The sequence below is a fragment of the Haliaeetus albicilla genome, chromosome 6 (assembly GCF_947461875.1).
Source record: "Haliaeetus albicilla chromosome 6, bHalAlb1.1, whole genome shotgun sequence".
In the NCBI taxonomy this organism is placed as follows: domain Eukaryota; kingdom Metazoa; phylum Chordata; class Aves; order Accipitriformes; family Accipitridae; genus Haliaeetus; species Haliaeetus albicilla.
The window spans coordinates 10480093-10499955 of record NC_091488.1 but is presented as its reverse complement, the minus strand read 5'-3'; the positions used below and the strand labels follow the sequence as shown (position 1 = coordinate 10499955).

Sequence of the window (19863 nt, the reverse complement as noted above, 5' to 3'; positions counted from 1 at the left end):
TTACCTGTCAATCTTTTCTTAAACCAGTACTTCAGGCCCTGCTCTGCCTGTGTTGAGTAGTTCTTCTTGCCAGAAATCTTGTTGGCTCTTCAGCAGGAACTGATTTTGAATTCAGAGAAACCTCGTCCTACTCCTACCTGGGCAAGTGCTTTTTCAAGACCTAAAGAAAAGCATGTTGGATCTCTTCTCCTGGGAACTCATATGCATGAGGCAGGAGACATCAGCGGGTTTAGGTTTTCCTTCACTTGTGTGTCACAGGAGTGGAGTGGCTGTTTCTGGATTTTACGGCTTAGAACAAATGGCCATCGACAAAGGAAGTACAGTTAACCTGAGATGCAGAGATGATGTCTTTGAGAGGAAAGGTGGAAGCCAGGTTTGTTAGAGCACGATAAAGCAAATTCAAAGCTGATATCTGTGAAACTAGCTACAGGAATAAGTAATTTTCATTGTCTTTGTAGTATGGGTTGTGCAGGCTACCCCTTCAGGCCTGGTGTTCCTGGTAGTCTAGTCATGTTCCTGCGGTGACCGGAAGGCTACAGTTTTCCCCTATTTCCTTGGTTGTATCTTGTGTTAATCATTGTTGGAGTCACCTTTGGTACTGGATCTAAAATTAACTGAATAGTATAAGAGAGAAACAAGAATTCTCTCAGTCTTCCATGCAAGGATGTTTTGAAGGCCTCTACGACTTTGTATGAGTGCTTTATGTGGGATAAGTGTGTATACACACCATATTACACTGATGGATTAAAAAGAAATGTTCCAGGCTCTCAAAAATGCACTTAATTTATTTGTTGGTGGTATCTGGGCTGGTAAGGAAGCTCTGTATATTGATTGTGTTTAGGAAGGAAGAGATACTGTAGGTTGAAAGGCCCAAGGACTATTTGGGATATGTTTGGGCTTCACAGTTGTTGAGAAAGTCTTGGACCTATACTTTATCATAAACTTCTACATAAATATTATTATTATCCCAAAGATTAATATGATGTAGAGGGGAGAAAGGTGGTGGAGATGCCTGTCAGAGGATTCTTTACTCACATGCATTTGGGCATTGACTTCATGCTCCATAACTGAAGAACAACCACAGAGTTATTATGGTAAAGGCACTAGATATTTGTTGTTGAATATATGCGAAAGCAGTGTTTCTTAAAAAGAAATCCCAGACCATTAACTGCTAGTCTTACTCCATTTTCAATCAAAAATTGGCCTGTTGCCTCTTTTATTACAATTATATATCTCTCATATTTAAAGTTCCCTGTCCTGACTGGGAATTTGTAAGCCTGAGAACAACAGAAGTGTAACTGTCTGCATTGTGAAGCTGGTAAACTGAAGCACAAAGGAATGAAAATCTCGCTCACGATCATGCAGAAAAGGTCATAACAGGACAAGGAACTGAAGTTCAGGATCTTAACCATAATGCCGTCCTCTGCACGTCTGCTGAAATACTACGTTTCAGTTAATTGAAATGCCAGGGGTTTGTAGAGGAGAGTTCAGTTGTAGGAGAACTTGGGTTGTTGAAAGGCAAACTGCACTGAACAAAAGAGCACAGGTGTGCAGGTGTGGGTGAAGAAAGAAGTGTGGGAACATCAGGAGCAGGATAGGCTCAGTCTGTGTGAACATTTGGAGAGTTGCAGTGGTTGGAAAGGGGTTGTGTAAAGGAGGAACAGCAAAAAACAGTGATGGAAAAAGTGGAATTGGAACTGTTGAAGGCAGAAGGTGGTGGTGACCTTAACTCGGATGTTTACCCTGATGGAAAACATGTAAAAGAGACAGCTGAAATGGCTGTTCTTAGGAGTCTTCTTGAAGAGTAGATACGACAGTGGTGGGGTAGATCAAAGGTAGATGATCTTAGCTTGGCTGGTTAATGCCTTGAGGCCATGGGATTACCAGTGCTTGTGCCATAACCCACAAATGAGAGCTTGATGGTCTGAATGGGTGTCCCTGGGCATGGTGGGATCAGAGAAATGTAGTAGTTTCCCACTGTACTCTCCACTGTGGGTAGTACTTGTGGCTTTGCAGAAAAAGCTTGGAGAGGCTTATGGACTGCAGGAAGATTTGGTGAAGGAACAGCTGTCAAAGAAGTTAGAATGTCTAACTTTGATTATGATTTTACAAAACTAAAACAAATCGGCTTCGTGAAAAAAAAAAAAAAAGCCAGAAAATGTGTTTTTACCGTTCATCAAAATCTCAGAGTGACAAAATGAATAATCTGTGGGAAATGTATTTCAGTGACTTTAAAAAATGCTTTATGGAATTGGCTGCTGTACTTGGACATGAATTTGGACAGATAAGGTTGCTACTAAATAACTGGAATTTAAACTTCATTTAATTTTGGAAACTGCCTTGCTATAGTTTGAACTTTGGAAAATATTAGAAGCATTAGAAGAAATCTATACAAACAGAGAAATTCAATGCAAAACACGAAGGAATGCAGAGGCCAACGTGAACTTGAGAAACCAGAATCAAAGCAAAAAATACCAGGACAATCACAGTGCACAAGAACTAACTAAAGATAAGGGAGTACACAGTGAAGAGGAGGACAGTAAACTCGACCACATAACAAAATCCACTATGTTCTTCCAAAGCTGGAATGCTAATTATTCTTCCCATATAAAAAGAAATTCTCCCATGGAGAGGCAGCCTACATATGGCAGTGCAAGTGTTTTGTAGATCTAATTCCCACTTAACAGGACTGTGGCTGGCTGATACTGTCTTATCAAAAGGTCATTTATATCCCATGGGGTTGACTGTAGCTTCCAGTGCAATCCAGGCCCTGCAAGCCAGAGCAGAGTGGAGCAGCTGGCTGGTTTCCCCAAGGTCAGCCAGCTGAAAAAGAGAGTGGAGCTGCCTGCTGGCGGGGTTCCCAAGGCTGGCTGGCTGAAGAGGAAAGTACAAGCAGAAAAGCAAAGTTGCAGTCAGCTGCTCCAATATAACCGATTATCTAAGAGTTTAAGACCTCCCCTGAGGCCTTGAAATAATTGTGATTTTGCCGTACTTGATGGCCAAATCATGACCTTGCTGTGTTCTGAGATGGGTGAATGAGTGAATGAAAGAAGCCCTTTTGTTTATTGGGGTGAACTCTTTGCGTTGCAAGAATAGTAGTGGTTGTTTCTTCTCCTTTCCGTGCAAGCAGTCAAAGAGTGTACAAGCTCCAGGTGTTACCCATTCCTCTCCTCTGTCTAATGCACTCTCGAGTAGTGCAGAGGGAGTCAGAAAGCTGTGCTGAAGAAATTCTTGATACCACTTTATTTCTTCTGCAGAGCAGTGTAGCAGCAGAGACCAAATCGTTTGCTGCCCAGCTTCATGAGCTGCCCTGTAGTCAAAAGGCCTTCACTACTATTAAGATCTCCTTAAGCTGCTGCTGTAGTTGCAAAATAATCAGAAGCCCTGAGAGAAAAAAAGATATGCTACAAATTATGGTGTGGGAACTCGATGCCACTACCACTGTCAGAGAAAAGCAGTACCCCAACTCCCTTTACAAGAGCACAGTAGAGGAGAGCTTTAGCCTGACCAGATGCAATAAACTGAGCAAAGACAAAAGAAACATCAAGAATAGCCATCCATCCTGAGCAACCTGAATGTTGCACATGCCCAGATCCTCCTTGTAGGAGGATCAACTTGTAGCAAATTTCTAGAAGTAGAAATGTAATTATTTTCTAGAAGGAAGGACAATTTAAAAAATGCTGAGACCTAACCTCAGCTGATCAGGTTTTATTAAATTTCAAATTCAACAATATAAAATGTATCCTCTACCATGTGTAGATCAGGCACAGTGATACCTAATAAAAGCAAAGGTTTGCTACAGATATTATCTTTACAAGACATTTTCCATTAGGAAAGAAATTCTTATCCCTCAGAACAAAATGAACATGTGTATTATACTTTGAAAAGCGATATGAAAAACTAGCTGAAGGCTTATTCACTAGTTCTGAGGTGAATATACTCTCAGAAAACACCTCATATTAGAAAATTGTCCACCATTATATTTTCACTAAAATGATGATTCAACAGGATTTGCATTTATGTGGAGGACTGTTCTGACTTAGCACGTTATCTGTTGATTTTTGTAGGAGTGACCCAAGGATTAGCCAAAATCAGGTAACATATTTTAAAGTATGTGGTTTGTTAATGGTAATGCGATGCAGTTTTGCATCATGTTAAAATGTGCTAATCGCCACGTTTTCTAACTAGTATTTCCATGAGGATGCATCTCAAATATGTGTATAAGTATTTTTAAGCAGATAGATGTTCAAATTTATTTTACAGTCAGTAAGGTCAGTAACCTTCTGTAAGGTTACTGTAAACTTCTGTAAATAAGTAAGTCAAAGGTCAGTAACCAGAACATCGGATTTGGTACACGTGAAACATCGGGATGCTGAATGGGTCTTAAATAATTATTTTAATGGGAACATAAAGTAAATCTGCTTTGTTGCTTTATTCCCCTGGAAAATTAAGGGTATGTTTTCATTGTAGGAGTTAGAATTTAACAAACAACTCTGATAATGTAGTAGTGGAAGGTATTTCATACAGATTAGTCCTTAGGGAAATAAAGCGAACAATAAAGAATTTCCATGGTCTAACTTAGGAATAAGGCCCTTCAATCACCAAACAAAACCACATAGCGATATCTTTCTCTCTCCTCCTCTGCCTGTCTTTGTCACCTCTCTCTCCAGGCCCCCCTCTACCCCCACCTACCTCCAAAACAAAATAGCAGTGCTGGAAAATCATCAAACGAGACTCAGTGGGAAACACTACCAGATGCACAGCTGAAGGGCACTGGAAAGAAATCCAGTTCTGTAGTGAGAGATAATGAGATAGACCTTTTAGATAATTGTGTCTAATAAACTATTATTGTAGTAGTAGGTTAGTACTGGAGTTATTTTTAGTTTTGAATTTTTGTGTGTTTACTGTAGCTGTCTTAAAGTTTCACCTTTTATAATTACTGTAATTTTAAAGGTGTTGGGAACCTATAGTGGCAAGAAATTATTATAATAGTATGGGTTGGTGGTTCCTGTCTGGTCTCTAGCCAGTGGGTATCTGCATTATAAAGCTGGTGTTACAGAGGTGTCTGGGTTGGTAAGCACAGCAAAGAGTCTGAGATTGAAGAGTGGACCATCTTTTTATTTTCTGCAGGGTATTTTCACACAACTATATTGAGGTATTGATGTGGCAAAACTTTCACTGTTGTCCTTTTTGTTCTCTCATAATGTTGAAAAAAAGAGTTTAGTCCCAGCTGTGCCAGTCTGCTGTTTTTTGTGAACTCTAACTTCACTTGGAATAAATTGTAGCTTGTCATACATGCAGCTGCATATCTTTCTTTAATGTATGTGTTACATATTTATTTAACCTACTGAGGCTGTAGCTTATAAGTTGTTTTGTTTCTAATATACTTGTAGTATTACAAACTTGTTGAGGTTGGAAGGGATATCTTAAGATTGTCTAGTACAACCCCCCTGCTCCAAACAGGATCAGCTAGACCCAGGTGCTCTGGGCTGTGTCCACTTGGGTTTTAAGTATCTCCAAGAATGGAGACTTTGAAACTTTTGGGGCAACCTGTTCCAGTGTTTGATCACCCTCACAGTAAAAAAGTGTTTTCTTGTGTTCAGATGGAATTTTGTATCTTTTAATTTGTGCCCATTGCCTCTTGTCCTGTCAGTGGGCACCAGAGAGAAGAGCTCCCTCCCATCAGGTATTTATAAACATTGATAAGTTTCCCCCCACAAGCCATCTCTGTTCCAGGCTGAACAGACCCATGTCTCTCAACCTTTCCTCATACGAGAGATGCTCCAGTCTCTTAATCATCATCAGTGAGTACTTTTGAAGCATTACCCGATTCATCAGTGTATTTGTGAGTTTTCAGCTGATAGAGCAATAGCAGATTCCTTCTCTTTTAATGTGGTAAATGTGAACAAGTACAATGCTCTCAGAATAACAGTCCTTTCATTTAAAGACTATCAATAAGAAAATCTAAGTGTGCACTTACTTTAACGAAGTTAAAATTTCTCTTTTTTTCTTCTCCTCCCCCGTCTCCCCCTTTCTTTTTGTTTTGGATAGTGTTCCTGTTAGACTATGCATTATGAGTTCCTGGCTCTGTATTTTTGAGATGGATTCGCTACTGCAGCCCAGCAATCAGCCCAACTCATCTCTGTTGTCTCTACTTTCAATGTGCTCCTTAAGGAAGCTCAGTTGAATGTGTCTGCCTCCATGCTTGATAGGTCACACTTTTTTCCTTGGTAGGGCAGGTTTTTTTCTCTAACCTTAGTTACAAATGGCTCTCCTCACCCTGCAGAGTGTACAGACAAATCTTGTCCCTCCCATACACCCCCACCACATGTTTTTTGCACAACTTTTTCTGTTGGTTTTTTTTTTTTTAAGAAAAATTAATGATACTAATGAGCACTGGAGACTGCTGTTGCTTTTAAAAAAAAAAAAGTGAAAAAGACATCTCTCTTCATCATGAGAAAAAATACTTTGAAAAAATACTAACCTGTTACGTTTGCACCAACAAATGGGAATTTATTCCAGTGGTTTCCTGTTTGCTCCAGAAGGTGGTAATTTTCTGTATTAACTTCAGTCAAATGGTAGAACTTGAGGTTCCAGAAAACTATCAGCGTAAAGTATTGTTAATAAAAAGGAACCTCTTACCTAATGGTTCTTTTGCTGAATGAAGGATAATTTCGTTTGTCCCACATGGCTTCATCTATTTTGGTCATATCAGCATAGAAAATTAGCAAGTCTGTGAAGTGATCCTTAGAGCAAAGGATATTTACTCTATGAATTTATTCTAATTCTTTTACAGGAACTATTGTCCGACGGCATCGGATTCCACTTCCACCTCCTCATGAAGATCAGTTCTATACTATTGATCATTTCAATATCAACATAGAAGTAATCCTTTATGCCCGAAAATATAAGATTATAGATTGTGACCAGTTTACAAAAAATTTCCTGAGGAAGATGGGAATTAGATTAAATCCTCCTGCAGGTCGTCCAGATGACCCGTACACCAAAGAGCGGCAAAAGGTCAGATCAGGCAGTAATAGTGAAAACTTGATTTTAATAGAAGTGCCATTGCTGTTAGTAATATGCATTATATAAATTATTTCTCTAATAGCAAATAGAAGGTAGCTATTTCAACATAATAAATCCCAAGAGAAAACTTGCTTTTAAAAATTTTATTACATGGCTTTATTGTAATTTATTACAAGTGAAGTCCCAAATGTAACGGATTTTCTCCTGATGTGTTCACACACCTTTTGAAACAGAACAAAATTAATTGCTGAATATAAAATAAACCTTTCAGTATTAAGAGGAAAAAAGCCCGGACTTATTTTCTCCTGATGTGTTCACACACTTTTTGAAACAGAACAAAATTAATTGCTGAATATAAAATAAACCTTTCAGTATTAAGAGGAAAAAGCCCGGACCTATTATATGTACTACTTATAATTTTGCTTGAGCTAATTTAATGATAATAAACACTTCTAAAGTGTTTAAAGGAAGATCTAATTGGAATTGTGGTTCAAGCACATCCATAGCTTCCTGCAGGCTCACTTGGTCTATTTACATGTCATCATTCATCTCTAGCCCCCATGTTATTAACAGGTCTTTGCATGTGTAAAGCAAATTCTTCTGCCACACAGAACCCAGTACTCTGCAGTTTTAAGACTTGTGAGGTTTTATTTGAATGCTGTTCCCTCTTTTATGAGTATATGGGAACACATACATAGGTCCTCCAAAAATCTCATTCGCAGCTCCTAGATGCTATGTGGATTCCCCTCTGCAGGATTTGGGGTCTTTTCTCTGGCAATAGTGGCAGGAGTGATGTTTTCTGTAGGGAATGACAGTTTCTTTCAGTTCTGTTTTTCTTGATTAATATGAGTGCAGATGGCACTGTATTTTTCTCTTGACCTGACTCTGTTAGGACTGTTGGCCCACGATATACAGCCTGTTGTGATAGATCCAGCCTAGCATTCTGAAAGCAGCAAATACTCCATGTGTCCATTGCATTCAACTTATTCCTCCTGTTGAGAAAACTGCTGCAGCTCTCAGCAGCAAAAATGGAAGGTAATTATGACTGAGATGTGTAGGACAATTTGCATGTCTCTGAGGCACTCTCAGGCCAAAATGTTGGTTTCACTTCGTTCATGCTTTCAGGCTTTTTGCAGCCCCCCAGTGAAAAGTAGTATTTGTAATACATCTCCTGGTTCTGCGTAGTGGTGACTCAGGCTGGCCATGGGTTGCTTTTCCCTTACTCAGGCCTTGTAGCTAACAGGTGTGTATTAACACATGCTGAGTTGTCTTGATATTGGCAGACTGTGTCAACATTATATATGCTATTGCATAACCTGCTCGTTTTTTTTTTTTTTGATAAAACAACAAACAAAACATTCAAGTATTGTGCATATGTGTGCCTAAAGAGAATGGAGAGGGGAAAAAGGGCTAAGAAATAAGAGCATCAGAAGACCAAAAATTACTGAAATCTGTATCTTAATATTCTCAGTTGTTGAGAAATTACAGAAAAGTTATCTAGCAAATTCTGGCTGCTTTATGCTCTCACTTTCCTGTGACTAATTTGTGGAAGGTAATGTTTTTTATTTATTAAGGGTGGATTCCTCTGGCCTGCTTTGAGCAAAATTAAATTGGTTTGCACCAGACTCCTAATAGATGGCCAGAAAATGAAGGTATGAGGGAGAGTAAGAAATATGATGAGATAGAAAATGAGACCAATGAAAAATGTAGCAAACCCCTTAGATTCATATTTCTGTACTGTTGGAGATGATATCCCATGGATGATGATGTTACCTGGCTCTGTGACTGCATTTGGTTGCTCATTGGATCTTCAAGGATCAGGAAGGAGGAAAGATGGTACTGGGGTGGTAAATACCTGAGTTGTAGCATATGAGCACGATGATGCCTGAAATGGAAACGGTGCTGCAGATCAGCAGGGACATTGGCAGGCAAAACTTGGTTCTGCTCTCCTTTTTTAAGATTTGATGCTCTGAAAGATTGGGCCTTTTCCCTCTCAGATTTTTAAGGCCAGAAGATGTATCAGTGGATAAATAGAAATTTAAACAATGATATAAGCTGCCCATAGTCAACAGTTCTTTCTGTTCAGACAGTTCAGCTTACATTGCCTCATTGATGTCTGTTGCCATTCTTCTGTGGAAGCAATTTTGTAGAATTTTGGAGATCAGAAGGACTGTCTTGCCCCTTTAACCCATTTTGGACATGATGGATTTTGACTTAGGAAAAGCACCCTGTTCAGGTTACCATTCATATATGTGACTGTAACTAACTATGTAATTGCAGTCATCAGATTGGATCATCATCCTGGGATTTGATTTAATGCAGTGCTGCTGGTTTTGCAACAACCATGACTGTAGCCAGCATCTTGTCATAGATCACATCAGCTTGAATATATCTTGAGTTGGAGATTTGCTATTCCTTTTCAGACCTATGGGTGTATGTTGAGAGGAGAACATACATACTCAGTACCTGCCAAATATATGACATGAATCCAAAGTTAATAAACTATGTTTTAAAGCTAAAAGAAATAAAACACAAAAGGAAAAGAAAGAATTAATTCTTTATACCACATCATCTATAAAAAATAATTTTTAAGGAAGTAAATCAGGAAGGGTGATGCTATTTGAAGTCGTAGTCATCTGATTACCACGGGCAATTTGTTGAAAATGTGAGCTATACTATAAATAATTTAACAATTCTCTGATCTGAAGAACCTTATTGCAAAAAAAACCAAGGATCAAAACCAATCCAAAATTGTTTTCATATCTTTTCTGAGGGCACAGCAACCCTGTAAATAGTTCTTTGGTAATGGCATAAATACTGTTTCATGTATCATAATTGTGTAGTGGTATTTGAAAATCCTAAAACCATGTTCTAAGATTGGATGGTACCCTGCAGTTTGGTATCCTGTTTTTAAGAGCAAACGATTAAAAAAGTGTTTCTCTTGATTTTCCCTTTATGTGCAGATTCTGGATAGTATGAAGCCATTGCGCCCTTATGAGCGCATTGACACTTTGAAACAATTTCTGGAGCATGATGGACATGTTTTACGTTTTTTCTGTGTGTGGGATGACCCAGAATCCATGTTTCATGACCCACGGGAACTTGTTCTGCACTATTATTTGTCTGATGATACTATTGATATAAAAGAAATTATACCAGTAAACTCAGGCCGGGATGCAGTTCCACTTTTCCTCAGAAGAGATAAGCTTCCAAAGGTGAGGAATGAAAATTTCAACTTATTTCGAATTATTCCACTAATTAAGAAATATTAAATGCTTTGCTTTGAAAATCCTGTATTAGGATTGTAATGGTATTTAGCAATTGTTATCAGAGTATTAGTCATAATTGCATGATTTAGGTTTTGCACACATATTCATATAATAACTTAGTAAGTGATGGAAAAAAATAAGTTTAGGCTTGTCATGCTTAAATTAAAAGGAGAGTGAATTTAGGCAGAAAGGAATCCTATGATTTCCTTTCTCCCATATTATTGTATTAAGGCAAATGTATTAATAAGGCTCTGCAGTAATGGAAGTCCAGAAAATTAATTAATATTGATAGACAAACTAATGTAAAACTGAGGTGAATTCAGATTTGATCCATATGACTTATATTTGGAACCTTTAGTAAAGCCTGGTTTTAGTATTCCATAACATTACTTCTTTGTAGAAAATGTAGAGTGATTTCTTAAAATATAGTTCCTAGATTTGGGACCTTATGCAAAGCTAGTTAAAATCAATAGGAATCAATGAATAAACTTTATCAAGCATTAATCAGGTGCTTATTTTGAGAAGGCACCTCTCAGAGAAATCTTCAAGGGGTTTGAGTCCTCTGTAACTTATTATGATTATAAAATTAACAAGCTGGATACGCTTCTGTATCGCTCCAGACAGATCCTGATGATAGAATAATGTCAACCCACAGGTGGAGTAAAATACTAGGGAATCTTTTCCCTGCTTTCCTTCTAATACTGGTAATCTATTTGTGATGCCACAGATGTATGTGAGATGTTATAGTAAAAACCTAACAGCAAAATATTGCACTATTCTCACCTTGTGCATCGTGTGTTCTGAGATGTTGATTTAGCAGTGGCTCTATGTTAACAGACCATTGAACCATTGAAGTGCATGTTGCAATTTTAAGGACTGGCTTCTTCCTCTGAATTCAGAGGAAATTCTGAGGACAGCAGACAGAGATCAGTCAAAAGTTGGGGTGTCAGGGAGGGTGGTAAGACAAAATAACCCACTTTGGTTACCCTGCATCAGCAGTTTGTTCAGAATTTTAAAAAATGTAATGTGTTTGTGTATTAAGTTCGATATTATTGGGATAAATTACTATTGTAATTTTGAAACTCACAATAGAAAGAAAAATACTAACATTTTTGCTTAAAGAATCATGCTGACTTGAATCCCTTGTATTTGTGCAGTGGTTAGCACAGTAGGACCAACTCTGAGTGGTTCTTTTGCATGTTTTTATGATTATTACTAATCAAAATAATAGCCTTCAGAGCAGATGTTGACAATGATGTGCTACTTTGGGTGTGCTAACCTTTGCTTTCTGTTTGCTTCCAAGAAAAAGGAGACTTTACTCTTGGATACACAGTAAGATTCTGAATGCTTCTTCTGGCATACATGCTGGCTTTTGACATATAAACTGGCTTTTAGGTTTAGTGGTGTAATCTTACCTCAGAATTTACTAAAAATTCTCCCAAGCAAATACTACAATAACAGTCAGTCTGTAAAAAACCTGCTAGTTCTAAGGTAACTGAGTTAACTTTCTTCACTATTAACTGTATTTCTTAAGAGCTGGTCTCTTTTCTTGCAGTATGCTCCCACTGGGCTGTATCAGCCGGGCACAATCACCAGTCGCACTGTTCTCAATGTGTTTGGAAAGTTAGTAGGAAACAGAGGCCATTACATTCTGGACAATCGTAAGGTCAGATATTATTGAATACATCCAGCTGTTGAATGTCTTTGTAGTAGTTTTTGTAATTTCTGTGGTTGTTATCCTCTACAACAGAGAGTTATTTATAAAATTGTGTTGCCACTGGAGAATAGCTCAAATGAAAACTACTGAGATTTACTGTATGTAAATACTGCATTTGTGAAAGTGAGTAGCTTCGCATGGGGTGAAAAATACTTGCAAATGGACTATGAAGGTTATATTTTAAATCACACGCACTAAATGACCTAGATTTTAAGAAAAGTTGTGAGATTCTGAGATTTATAGAGCTGCTGTATAAATGTTCCCTCTTTTATTAGACAGGAGCAGTGCATCAGGAATTTTACAGAGACAGTGACCTGAAAATAGGGGCAGTAATTAATGTTTGGGGAAGGAAGATAATACTCTGTGATTGTGATGAATTCACTAAAAAATATTACAGGACAAAGTACGGAATCGGTAAGTAGTGGTAATTATCTTTCCTTATGAACATTTTTGTACTTCTGAGTTTGACAGAGCTGTCTTTGAATTTTATTACTGACAAAACATGTTCATTAAAACCTTTAGCAATAACATTCTGTTGTAGGCTGTTAACAGCAAAGCAGTAATTTTGCAGGTGATCAAGAAGGGCTTTCTTATATGTTACTCCATTGAAAACTAACACACAATGTACATGTTCTGTTCCTAACTGCCTCTATTTTAAAACTAGAATGACAAAATAGTCATATGGATAGATTGCCTTTTCTTCTACTCTCCTTCCCCCTCCCATTCCAATAGCTGTGTTTGCAGTCAGAAAATAATAAGGAGCATGTAGTGAGTGGGTAAGTAGAATGAGCTCAATTATTCCCCATTATACTATGTTTCATTTTATATGGATGTCAGAATCCTCGGATAATAAGATTTTCTGACACGACAGTAGTAGTCTGTCACATTATTGTTTTTTACAATGCAGTTTTGTGTATTCTGGACCATTAGAGTATGTATTCTGTGAAGTTTCAGCACTGAATTCTGGAAACATTTAGCAACTATGTCCATAACAGAAAAGCATTTTGGAAACGTGTAACAATAGCGGCTTTCATTTACCTGTCTTTGAATTCCCTCAGTCAGACTTGCTAATGGTTCTATTATGGACATCTTCCTGCAAAAATGACTGACTTAATTTCTGGCAGTTTGTTCATTCAATAAATATAGCTAAGTGTCTGACTGTTCAGAGATGGTTGAAAGAATCCTACTATGGCCTTTCTCTGACATTGTGAAACAAAAATACCCGAGTAGACTCTTTCAGCTTGACTTCTGATCAGATAGAGTGTAGTGTTTGGATCAAAGCTTGTCTGCCGCGCTGGGGGAATTAAATGATGTAGAACTGCCATTAAAACACTGAATTTCTTAATTGGCAAAACATGTCTCATTAGGACTCTTTTAATAATAGTTTGGCATGTCTGTACCAAAATACATTTTCTTACGCTAGCCAGTGCGTGAGGAAGTCATATTCAATAACTATGGTATTATCTGTAATAATAGTGAGTCTAACTCCAGAGATGCAAAACAGGGGGTTCTTCCCTGAGAATTTCTTCAGCCAAGACCACTGCTGCTATTTGGCAGCAATATCCTCCGTCTGAGCAAAATATCCTGGAAGAGTGAATGGGGATTTCTTACTCACAGCAGGCAATAAGTGAAATGCAGCTGACCATTCTATATCACCCAAGCAATGCAACCAAGTGTTACACAAACGCAAAGGCTCTTCCCCTCCTATAATGCTGGCTCAGTAATTACTGGTTATGTCGCTGGATGTTAAAGTTAGGTGGTTTGCAAGTTAGGAGAAGTCAGAAGCTGATGATGTGCAGAATTGTAGAAAATTGGGACCACAGGTTATCTAGTCCGATCCCATTGTTCTGAGGCAGGATGGTGTATATACATAGATTGTCACTGACTGATGTCTGTATAGCCTTTTATATCAACATTCTCCAGTAGAGGAGATTTCTTTGCCTCCCAAGGTATCTTGTCCTAACCTTGTAGTTAGAAATGCTGCTTTATAGATACTCTGAAGCTGGTTTGTGTAAACTGAGAGAGTAACAAACTTACCTTTGTTGGACATGGAGAACAACTGCTCAGTATCCTCTTTTTATAACAAATTTGTACATTTTTGAACACTGTTCCAATACACCATCTTACCACCCTGCCCCCCTCCTGGGCCATTTTCTGCTAGGGGAAACCTTTCAGTCTTTCTCCATAGTCCATTTTTTTATATCTGTGATAATTTTTCTTGTTTTTCTCAGTGCTGTCTCCAGTTTCTCTGCCTCCTTAACATGAAACACAAAAAGATGTAATCTAGCCGAGACCTTTGGGAAACTGGGAAGTGTTCTGCACGTACCTTTAAGGATACATGATGGCAGAGACTCTGACTAACATGAAAAAACCATCCATGTTGATGCAGCCAGTCTTGTTCACAGAAAATACATACTTTCTTAGAGCTAAGAGATTCTCACAATTTGCTGTGAAATTCTTTCCTGCTTTCCCCATCAGGATTAAAAAAATGTAGGTGTGACTTTTTAACTAGAAGGGACTAGGAGTAGAATCAGGCTAGTTTTTGGCTTAGAAGCAGGTTTTTAGAGAGAAAGGGTGAGGGTTCACCTCTTATACTTAGTGAGTTACAAATTTTGTTTGTGTCTGGTGGACATACAAGGTACTCTCAGTGGGCTCAGTCCCGCACAGTACCCGGCATTCTGCTCCCATCCAATTAAAAAACACTGAAACGTGCTTAATTGCAGATTGAGTCCAGGGAGACCATTTACTTGAGTAAGAGTAAGCAAGTGGATAAATTAGTTCTTACATCAAGGCACAGTACTCAGCACCTCGTGGCATCAATCCAGCTGTTTGTTACAGTGTTTTCACATTACTCCCCTTCAATTTATACTCTTCTGCCAAAGCCATTAAAGAGGCCGACATTTATTTTTGACTCTGCAGTTTCAGCATAAGTTGCTTGCTGATGGAATTTGCCCTTTAGGAGAATTAAGGGCAGTTTAGATTTCTCTTGAAGTGCATGGTTATGATATCTGATGTATTTCCAATGTTGGTTTTGCCTGTTTTACTGTTTATACTGTTTGTGAAAAGCAAAGGAGAGCTTTTCCATGGGTAAACAATAGCTAATGCCCTTCAATAGGAAGCTAATGATGTTACTGTCATCTAGCAGTGCTATGAATGCATGAGAAAATGCCTTAATGTGTGACACTATCTGTCCAGACTCGCTAGTGCAACCTTAGAGAAGGAGAAAAATATTCTGTAGCCATGTAGGTGTTGTGGTCACCCAGCTGAAATGTGAGCTATACTGATGTGCAGTGGGGTGAAGCTGATACTCGATCTTCTCACTAAATACGGTATCTTAGCACAGAGTTGAGTATGAAATGTAGAGTTAAGTATAAAGTGTTCTTTCTTAAATAACAGATTGTTCCTGAAGGAACAAAACCAGTAAAATCTGGTTTCTTACTGATCTTTATTCAGTGTCCCGGCACCTCCCGAGCCTGTCTGCTACGCTTTTTCGCAGCACCCTGTGATCCCTCTCCTGTCCCAGCTCTCCTCGCCCTCCCACCCCCTCATTTCTCAGGCTCCCTCTCTGACCCGCTGCCTGGGCAGAGCAGCGTGCGGGGTGATCGGCTGGCCAGTACATGTGTGCTTTTGGCCAGGCAGCTGCTGCTGGATAACAGCTGACTTCTTGCTTTTCCCTCAGTGGGGGCATTAAAGCCTGCTGCCAATTTTCAGTAGACTCGTCAGAGATCAGAGTCTCTCTGGCGTCTAACCTCTCTGCTACATGTAGTGCAGACTGATCAGTGGCTTCTAAATATACTTGTGCATTTACAGATGCCTTTTTTCCTCAGGTAACTGGAATAATCATGAAGTAAGACTCTGTAAAAAGAGATTTTCTTTGACTCAGAATAAACACTGGCATGTTTTAGCTGTATGGAGGGTTCTGTGAGCACTAGTTTTCCTTTAATCCTGCATGTAAAAGTTGTGAAGATGGTGGTATTGCCTTCTTATTGTACTTCTTACCTAAACTGTGAGACAGACTCTCACAAAAACCAGGTCTCAGCTGTTTGTTATACATCTCCTCTTATGTATAGAGAACATCATGTTAACAATGTCATCCCTCGAGGTTATCGCCACCTCTTATATTGTCCAAGGCTAGTGGGATTTCTTTTGCCTGTTCTTGGCTGTAATGCTCAGAGGTGTCTGTCCTCTTCCTCTGGAGGTAGAATTTCTTGCCTGCCTGCTATATACTGCTATTCAGTGTGGTTATCACTCTAATCCAAAATATGTAGCATTTGACTCTTCCTTGAAATATGGTTTTATCTAACACGTAAGGGGTTTCCTACAGTTCTTTGACTGAGGGCAGAAGGTAATCTTAGAATGTATACCAAAATCTTACCATGTATATTGAAACTGAAAGCAGACAAGCTCATTCAAGCTGGTTTAATGCTGCCGCTGCGGCAACAAATTCTTCTTGAGGAATTTTCTCTTTTAGTTTTTCTTACTAAGAAGGCTGTGCTATCTTCAAATTGTTCATATGCTAAAGATGTGGCTGGAGCTGTTTTGTTTCTTGCTGTTCCCACTGCTTGTTCAAATCTCACTCAGGGTTTGCTGTTGTGAGAAAAAGTTACTTGGACGTGGTACATGTTTGATATACTAGGTGAAATATCCTATGCCCATCTCCTTCTGGGCATCAGTTGGTGCAGTGACAAGGGGGTGAAACTGTCCATGGGGAAAATATCTGTGCTATTCTTTCTGGAAGTAGAAATTTGTAATCCTGGACTTTCAATTTACCCTCTACCCACTATAAATTCACACTGAAAATGTTACAGCCTGGAAGAAGAGAGCATTGATTCCTTTTCCAGACTGGACAGAGGTAATTTTCTTAAGAAACGGCGATAACCTTGAGAGGAGTGCATTTTATGTGTAATGCAAGTTGTCTGTCTGATTCTACCCTCGTGCTGTGTGGCAGAGCAAAGATGAAATGAGTTTTGAGCTCAGGTATGGCTATTAGTCCACTGCACCTAGCTGGCTGTTCACAAGTTGCAGAAACGAGTTTTTAACTAGTTTTGTAAACTGTATTTCTCCATGGCAATTTCTTTCTGAATTTCCTCATTCACAGGAGAGAATGTGAATACATAATCCTTTAAAATCCTGGAGACTGTGGGTGGCACAAGGCTGGATGTTTACCTTGTTCTCTTTAGTGAGTCTGAATGAAGCACGGTCATTTTACTTCGGGGAAAGGGTGGGAACCAAAGCGCTGAACTTCTCTTTGGACTCCGTTTACTCCAGGCTTGGGCTGTGAGGGATTTAACACGCTCTCTGGGGCTAACACAATATTCCTCTTAATTTGTAGTTTCCTTCTAGTTTATAAATCTAATTTTCATCCACATGTGCTAAAGTACATACAAAGGGAAATGCTTTAGCATTTCTTAATGAATGCCTTATGCGTGAGTGTTAATGCGCGTACACTGTGACCTGCATGTAAACACATTAGCTTGTCTTTTATCCGTCCAACTGAACGTCCTGGCTTCCCAAACGCTTTTGGCAGGAAGCGCGTTATCCGCAACCACCCAAAGGGCTTTGCTTCTGCTGAAACACGCGCTGCTACAAACCTCCGGGCTTCGAGGGAGACGACATCGGTGCAGGTTAACGTATTGCGCAGTTAAAAAAACGGACGTTAAGGTTTATAAGCAGCATCAAGACCCTCACGAGCAGCAGCCCAGCCCGGACCGCCGCGCCAGGCCCTGAGGGGAACCGGGGGTGGGGGGGGGCGGCCGCCGCCTGCCCTGCCGCGCGGCCACTAGGTGGCGCTGTGGGAGCGCGGGAACCGCCCGCTCGGGGCAGCCGCGGGTCGGGGCCGGTGGCGGGGCCGGTGGCGGGGTCGGGGCGGGCGGGCCGGGCTTTGCTTTCCGTCTCCGTGGATGTCGGTCTGCGTACTGCCCGTAGCAAGAATCGCCTGTGTCTGTCCTGTAACGTGGCAGACTGAAAAATATCTCGAGAGGCAATTTTTTTTTTTTTTTTTTTTTGTCACAGACAGTATTTAGAAAAGAGTATTTTGGCGCGTGTTTACGTACACGCGTACTCTTTCACGGTGAAGATTGCTTTCGAAATTGCTGAATGGACTTTCTTTTTGCATATGGGCCTGGCCTTCGTACTTCTGAATCACAGAAAGGGCACACGTAGATTTATGGAGAAAAATGTTGGCATGGTCTTGCAAAGCCCCCTTTTGACTGATTCGGGTGCAAGTATTAGCTTTTTGAGTTGGACCGGGTTCTTCTAAGAGGTAAAGGCCAAAGGAGATCTCATAGTGTTTTCAAGTTAAAGAAAAACTCTGACATCTGAATACTTTCTATGTATTTCAAATTCATACTGCTGTTAGACAAGTCAGATTTTAAGAGAGTATGTTGCTTTGATCTTGCAATATAGCCATGTTTAAAACATTTTAATCATGAACCAATGCAGAAAATGTTCCAAGTGACAGCAGTTTTGTCCTTCTCCTCTATTTGCACTGAAACCCATGCTACAAGTTCAGGCTATTCATGTCTCTTCAGTTCTGGGTAGAGAAGTTAAGTTTTAAAGAAAAACCCTTTATTTCATGCGATCCACTTTTATACACCAGTCACTTGCGTCACTCTTTGCCCCCTGGGCTGCAGTTTGTGATTCCAGTTTGCCTCGTGTTTGTCTTTCACTTACTAGCCCAGCCAGCTCTCCCTTCTTCGGGGCAGGGTCTCCAGCGCACCCAGGTGTGGAGGTGATGCTGCTCTACATGGGCAGTGCTGCACCAGTTGGCTTTCACCTTCCTGCTTTGCACCTGTGTTGGCGTGGGAAGGGCTCTGTGGGTTGTGGGACGCAGCAAGCTGGGCTTGGGGCCGCAGCAAAGAGGGCCAGCCGCAGCCTGGGCTGCCCTAAAATCGAGCAAAGTGACTGTCCCCCTCCGCTCAGTGCTCATTAGACCTCATCAAGGTGCTGTGTCGCCTTTTGGGTCTGCCAGGACAGGAAAGACACGGACCAGCCAGGGTGAGTTCAGGGGAGGCTCAAGGATGGCCAGGGCTGAGGAATACCCAAGGCAGCAGGGCTTGCTCAGCCCGGGAAGGGCCCTGAGCAGCCGCCTGCACCCACCCATGGGGAGGTTGCTGAGACCAGGCAGCCCAGCTCCTCGCAGGGGTACGCGGCGGGAGGACACGAGACAACATGCATAGTGGAAACAAGAGGCTCAGGGTTGGGTATCAGGAAGAACTTTCCTCTCTGGGGCAGGCTGCCAGGGCAGGCTGCGCAGCCTCCATCCCGGCAGGTGTCAAACCCAACTGGACACAGCTCGGAGCAGCCTGGTCTGGCCTGGGGCTGACCCTGTCCTGAGCAGGAGACCACGCTAGAGACCTCCCGAGGTCCTGTCCAACCTGAATTATCCTGTGTTCCTATGATTTATGTCTTCATTTGCCTCAGGCCTGCCCATTTACTTTCTCCCATATATAAGTTACTTTTTTCCTCTCACCGTTTCCATTTTCCATTAACCTTATTTAACCAGCAGACTGTATTACTCTCTTGAAGTTTTACATGAACCCCACTGGCAGCTGGAAGCTGTGTTGCAGCGAAAGTGCGGTGCAGGGAAGCAACAAGGGGCCAAATGATACAGCAAGATTTTCACCAAGAGAGGAGTGAGGAGGGACCATAGGGCAGCAGAGCTTTTGGGAGCAACCCCTATGGGAAGTGAGTGCAAGTCCCTGACCAGACATGTCTCTGCTGAGTCAGGAGAGCTCCTGCTGTATATGTGGGATAGTCAGGACCATTGATCACTGTGAGGAAAGACTTGAGGCTGTGGAAAATGAGGAAAAACAAAGCTTCCAAAACTCTGGGTGAAGTGAGATATGG

The 19863-nt window shown here is 40.5% G+C and overlaps 1 protein-coding gene across 3 annotated transcripts in view; it reads left to right on the top strand.

Moving 5' to 3' along the window:
* The window catches only part of EFHC2 (EF-hand domain containing 2), a 62741-nt gene that overhangs the window by 15136 nt on the left and 27742 nt on the right, over positions 1-19863 (top strand). For all 3 annotated transcript variants that reach the window (XM_069784990.1, XM_069784992.1, XM_069784991.1), the window contains 4 exons: positions 6797-7020; positions 9993-10244; positions 11854-11964; positions 12291-12429. In XM_069784990.1, the coding sequence (XP_069641091.1) occupies positions 6797-7020; positions 9993-10244; positions 11854-11964; positions 12291-12429 (726 nt within the window). The remainder of the gene's footprint in view (positions 1-6796; positions 7021-9992; positions 10245-11853; positions 11965-12290; positions 12430-19863) is intronic.